Genomic DNA, 6,406 nt, shown 5'->3' with positions numbered 1-6,406 from the left:
CATAATAAACTCATCTTAGGCATAATGTGATCACATTATGAAGAACTAAAACTATTTCATCAAGTTCTACATAGCCCCATTAGTTTATGTAGAATGACAAAAGTGTAAGTGTGTGTGTGTGTGTGTGTGTGTGTGTGTGTGTGTGTGTGTGTGTGTGTGTGTGTACACACACACATAATAAGTTAGATATCAAAGAAGGGGGTGAATTAGTTATGTCTAGTTGTCTCATGGTTGCTTAAAATATTTGAACACCATCAAAACATCAACAACAATAACTTTAATTACTTAGTGAAATATTATAACTTGATACTTGACACATTCATTCACTTTTTTGAAAATTGTTAAGAAATTATTCCATGCAAACCCTACCAAGGGAAAAATAATCTAGGACAAGAAACCTAAAAATTTTACTCTTCTAAAAGATTTCACTAACATAAATCCTATCTTTGTCCATAATTATAATAAACATCAACTAGACTATATGCTCTCAACCATAATCCTATGCCTAGGACAAAACCCAAGAAAATAAACCATGCCTATAAAACTAATCCTATGTGTGTTATCATGTCCCAAATCATAAAACCAGTCCTATCCATAATCCCATCTCAAATTCAAATACTAATCCCATATATATATATATATATATATATATATATATATATATATATATATATATATATATATATATATATATATATATATATATATATAACATGTATATATATATATACATGTGTATATGTGTGTGCGGGCGCGTGTAGCGTGCCTAAATTTTTATAAAATTATTTGAGTTAAAATTATTTTTATTAAAATTTTAATTTCCATCTTTTTTCAATTAATTGTTATTGAGTAGGTTTTAATACAAAATTTATTTCCTTGTATGGTAACATTTTTTAGAAGCAAATCTTATTCATTTTAAAGAAAATGAAATATTAAATACTATGTGGAGGGAAGTTAAACACATATCCACTATTAATGATATTTTTCTATGGTTATTTTGAGAGTAACAATTTTTTTTTAAAAATTAGCATATATTATTTCATTCTATCCCTAAAAATGAAAATAGTAAAAGTGTAGTATATGTTTGAATTGGAAATAAATAATATATTTATAAAATCTAATTTTTTTCACATCAAGACATATTACTAATTATATTATCCATCAACATATAATGTGTTATCATACAACATCCAACATCCTAATAATTATTGAAAGATTTTCATCTATAAGATTCTTTCCATCGTAGAAGATATAAATATTACTAATAAAAATAAAAATAAGCGATAAACTAAATTAATTTTAGTCATTAACAATCTCAAACTCTTAAATATTATTTTAAAATTTTGAGAAATTAATCAAATATATTTGTTTATGAATTATTGTATGTTCTCATTAAGATGTGTAAAAAATATTATGCATTTTTAAAATACTACAAAAAAAAGATTGAAATATAATTTATTAATGTTTCGTAAATATTTTAAAATAATTAAAAATTAACTCAATACAAACTACATGAAAAGTAAAATTCAATCCTACTAAATAGTTCAACAAACACTAAGTGTGCAATTTGTTTAATTGAGCATAACTTTATAAAGAGATATTACTAGTTAATTACACATCCACTAAGTTTCATATAATTTAATTATTCATTTATATTCTATGGATTTAGTAATAGACTTGTTATTGTAAATAAGTAAGTTTTACAATTTGAAAAACTTTCTACAAATAATTATTGTTTTGAAAATTAAAAAATGGCATATTATGATTGGTAGAAGCTAATTAACTAATTGAACTAGTTGAACATATATGTTGTACAATACAACTCAACCTATCTATAGTGGCAACAATCTTCAGTGTAAAAATTTTCCACTTTTAAAAAAAATTGATAGTCATTTCCCCGTCATGATTTCAATGCGTTTCTCAGATCCATCTCAAATTACTTGCCAAAACTTCTAGCTCTAGAATTTACTAAGCCGAGAGGCTTTCTACAGTGGCAACAATCTTCAATTGAAACATTTTCCACTTTTAAAAATAATTGATAGTCATTTCCCTGTCATGATTTCAAGGCATTTCTCAGAACCGTTTGAAAAACATCTGTAATCGATCTTCCATGAGGTAGACGAACCGCCCACAAAAAAAAATTCTATTGCTCTCCAACCCTAATGTAATTTCCTTCACTTCATTTAGCGATAGGAAACTCTGGCTTCCAAAAGCCACATAAACAACTAAGCAAGGAGCATGATCTTCAGCCAAGCTAAAGAAGTCGATTTACTAATTTTGGATCGAGAAAAAATGAGCTTTTGCACGACTTTGTTCTAAAAATACTCTACAAGGCTCGCTGCAATCTCATTGCACATTTTAGTGGCCATTGTCGTGCAATCTTCATAGCATTTGAGGCCATTCTCCAAAAAGCTTATTCCCCCTAGATTCTGCGCTTTATAGTAGCCGATTACAGTCTCTGCTTTGAACAGCTTATCACAGAGGAAGGGTAATCAGATAGTGATTTTGTTAGATTGTGACTAGTGATTTCTTCACCATGGTCATGCCAGATTGGATTGATGAAGTAGTTGGAAAAGGCTGTTCCATTAAATTTAAGTTCTAGAACACCAGATCAATTAAATTGATTTTTCCTTTAATATTTTAATTATATTTTGTACTCCTTTTTGAACATTAGAGCATCATCTTTCTATATATGTGCTTGTCACCAAAGAAACCCCAAAATTAAGTGCCCCATAATAGATAAGTAGCCCAAAATTCAACTCCTAACTCATCTTTAATAAATGTTTATCAACTAGGTACCCATTGCTCATAGAAACAATTAAACCCTAGCAAATTATGCACACACCTGGAAGCAATTTATGAGTAATCTATACAATGCAGATGAAGTTTGATGCTTCAATCTCGAATATTATATGATTAAGTTCAAGTTTTTCAATTTAGCTTTCAAATGTTAAATGATTCAGTTTAGGTGTTTGAATTTAGATTGTTGAGCCCTTCCAAGCTTGATTGGTTAAGATATCCCAATCTTTCAATTATTTATCTCTGTCTTTTTCTGGGCAGTTTTAAGCCTGCTTCACTTAAATTGTGTGAACACTAGTAAATTTATTCAATAATAGCTTTAGAGAAGATATCCTTCTTGAGGCACCTATTTTCAGTCTGACTCAGTACAATAAGTGCCTCAGAAAGATATCTCTTGGCTTATTTTATATATATATATATATATATATATATAAGCTAGATGGTTCAGGAAAAGATTAAAACTTTTTGAAAAGTTAGAAATTTCTGGAATGGCCAGGGAGAGATTAGAAATTTCTTAAATAGTCTGCCAGCCAGATATATGCCATATAAAAATGTACTCCATTTAATAGAAAATTGAATTGTCTCCTTATTTTTTTATATTAACACCAAGATAAATAATAATTTAATTTTTTTTCCAAACATAAATTAATAATAAAACTAAACAGAACCAAATAGATACAACAGCCTTTCATAGAAACTAGTAACAATGTGGAAGGATAATTAATAACTATCAAAATCCCTTAAACTGAAAATCAATCGATCCCGGATAGCTAGTTCTATCTATATAAAAAAAGGAGATAAACCTATCTACTTTATTATGTTAAAAGATAATACTATTATTATAATGAAATTGAAACTATTAGGGCACAACCTTTTTAAAAGAGAAACGTTTCTCTGAATGTATAAATAGCGAGAGAGGCGGGGGATTTATAAACAAATAGATTTGTGCAACCTTAAACCCTAAACGCCGTGAATTTTATAGAGATGGAACTAATTCTGGGCCTCCCAAACGATTTAGGTTTGCAATGCTTGAAAAAAGTCCCGTACAAAATGCATCCCAAAATTAGTGCAGCATGTAAGAGTTGGAATGGTCTTCTGTCCTGTACACACTTTTATAAACAGCGACAGCTCAATGGCGCCTTGGGGGAAGGAGTAGTTTCTCTTCACAATAAATTAGCCATTGCAAAAGAATATGACATAATAATTTACTATCCGATTGGGCACTGTTGGGAAAAACTACCTCAAATCCCACATAAATTTGGGCTTGAAAAGGGATTGACAAAATATCATCACTGTGTGTATATTAAATCGAAACAACAGCTGGTTGCATTGGGCCTGCTCAATACTCGCAAGAACAGTACAGCAAGTGTTGTGATATTTGATTTCTTATCTCGTAGATGGCGGCTAGGCGTCGACATGCCATGCAAAATATATGACTTTGCATGCACAGCGTCACCAAGTGAAGGACTGCTTTACGTTGCTGGCGGCTACCGTTGGCCAGATAACGATAATATCTATAACTATCTTCTGGAAGATTTTGTTTATAATGTGGAAGAAAACAAGTGGGACGTTCTTCCTCCTATGAATTCTGATCCTCTGCTTGATCGATGCTCTGCTCTTTTTCGGGATGGTAAGTTTTATGTAGTCCCCCACCAACAAAGCGAAAGGACCCAAGTTTATGATCCTTGCACTCGGCAATGGAGAAATATAAATAGCGACCGTAATGCTCAGTATGTTGATAGGTGTGTAAATATTCTCGAGGATAAGATGTCTCATTTAGAGGCAGATTGGATGAGGGGATGGATAGACGTCAAGAAGATAGTGTTTTCGGATAATTCACCAACTAGGGTTAGGCAAGGCCATCTTGTTGCTTTCGGTGTTGTAGCGTGGCGTGGCATGTTTATCTTAAATGTCATCAGTTTCAGCCAAGGTTTTGTTTTTCATGATCTTTTTCAGCCTAGGAAGAAGATAACATGGTATGGGAGGATGCCCATGGATTGGGACACTGACAGTTTTATATTTTCTTCTCCTTTTATTCACATTTGATATACAATGGGGCTGGCTCAAAATAGAAAAACAAGGCTGAAGAATAGCAGAAAGTTGCTACCAAACTATCAATCAACCTCCTTTTAAAATATCAAAAATTTCCACAAACATGTTTATATAAATAGGTACATTGATTATTGCAGAGTATTTATAAATGTCCAAGGTGTTTAGTTTTGTTGGTTGAAGCATTGTTGAGACTTTAGTTCAAATCTCAAAAGGAACAACTTTGTGAAATTTTAAGTGACTACTGTTTCTACTGTTATTGTATAAGGTTTTCCATTTTCTTTGTCTTGTAATACAGCAATATCAATAGACTTATTGATTCAAAATCACACAAATTGAATAGCACTGTTGAATAACACTAATAATGTTCAAGTATATTACTCATATAGAATCCAAGGTTTTCCATTTTCATTGTCTTGTAATACAGCAATATCAATAGACTTATTGATTCAAAATCACACAAATTGAATAGCACTATAAAATAATACTAATAATGCGATATCGCTATCAGGATGTAACTGTGTGATTTCGAGTCAAACTCATTGAATCCAATTATTCAGCCACTACTTTTTTATTTGAAATTTCCTAATGAAAATTACCAATTTTACAACCTATTAACAAAACTAAATGAATTGTATGACCACTAAATTTAGACTTCTTATAATTTCAAATTCTATAACTGAAGGTTAATAATAGCAACTATATTTTATAGATGATGTGATTGAAAATCATATTAGATTAAGTATACTCAATTGGTATAATTACTTTAATATATATAAAGTGAATAGAATTATTTAAAGAACCATTCTAGGTTTCAGAAATTGCCATGCTTGATGCCTAGATAATATACATACTTTGAAATTTTCTTTAGAAAAATAAACAAGTGAAAGAGGAAAGAAAAAATAATTAATTGAGTGCAACTTCTATGCTAATATGACTCATTTATATAGATCAATAATTTTAAGCCACTAATTTTGGATAATCTGCAATTTTAATATTTTAAGATGAATCTTAAAATTAATAATTATATTTAATAGGTGATAAAATTCTATTAATAATAGTACTGATAAATCACCATTCTAAATTGTATATTAAACCAATTTCATAATATTTGAAGAACATAAGGATGAATATGCAGTTGAAGGCTAAGGAAGATGACAAAAGGAGAAAAGGAGGCATATGAAGTTTTTGATTAGGGATGAAGTTCTGATTGATTTGAGGAAGGAGTTTTTTTTTTTCTAGTGGGAGCATATAGCAAGCTAAAAATTAAGAAGTTTAGAGAATGTAAGATAGTGAGCAAGGATGAATTTATAAATGACAATGAAGTACGATTTCCTATTGTACTAAACATTGCACTAGATTTAAGAGAATATCATGAACAAGGTAATAGAGATGAGGTTGTCGAAGTGCAGTGTAGTATTCCAGCAACTACTGAACAACTACAAAGGAGATTGAGGAGATATTGGATAGTCATGTTGGAAAAAGTACAAGGAATAAGATATATGAAGATTAGCTAATGAAATGAAAAGGGAGTTTAGTAGAAGATTCATAATGACTA

The 6,406-nt window shown here is 30.2% G+C and overlaps 1 protein-coding gene across 1 annotated transcript; it reads left to right on the top strand.

Annotated features, from left to right (window-relative positions):
* The first annotated feature begins 3,783 nt into the window (after window positions 1–3,783).
* On the top strand, window positions 3,784–4,845 carry LOC149566327 (F-box/kelch-repeat protein At1g80440-like). Its single transcript, XM_089816454.1, has one exon. The coding sequence runs from the start codon at window positions 3,784–3,786 to the stop codon at window positions 4,843–4,845; it is 1,062 nt and encodes a 353-aa protein (XP_089672580.1).
* The last annotated feature ends 1,561 nt before the right edge of the window (window positions 4,846–6,406 follow it).

This window comes from Cupressus sempervirens, chromosome 3 (genome assembly GCF_028749045.1).
Source record: "Cupressus sempervirens isolate cs-2001-9-10 chromosome 3, ASM2874904v1, whole genome shotgun sequence".
NCBI lineage: Eukaryota > Viridiplantae > Streptophyta > Pinopsida > Cupressales > Cupressaceae > Cupressus > Cupressus sempervirens.
Note: the sequence above shows the minus strand (reverse complement) of the source record. Positions and strands in the feature narration are given on the sequence as shown.

Excerpts from the sequence above, each read along its gene's own strand:
- LOC149566327 (XM_089816454.1), top strand. The coding sequence starts at position 3,784 with ATGGAACTAATTCTGGGCCTCCCAAACGATTTAGGTTTGCAATGCTTG.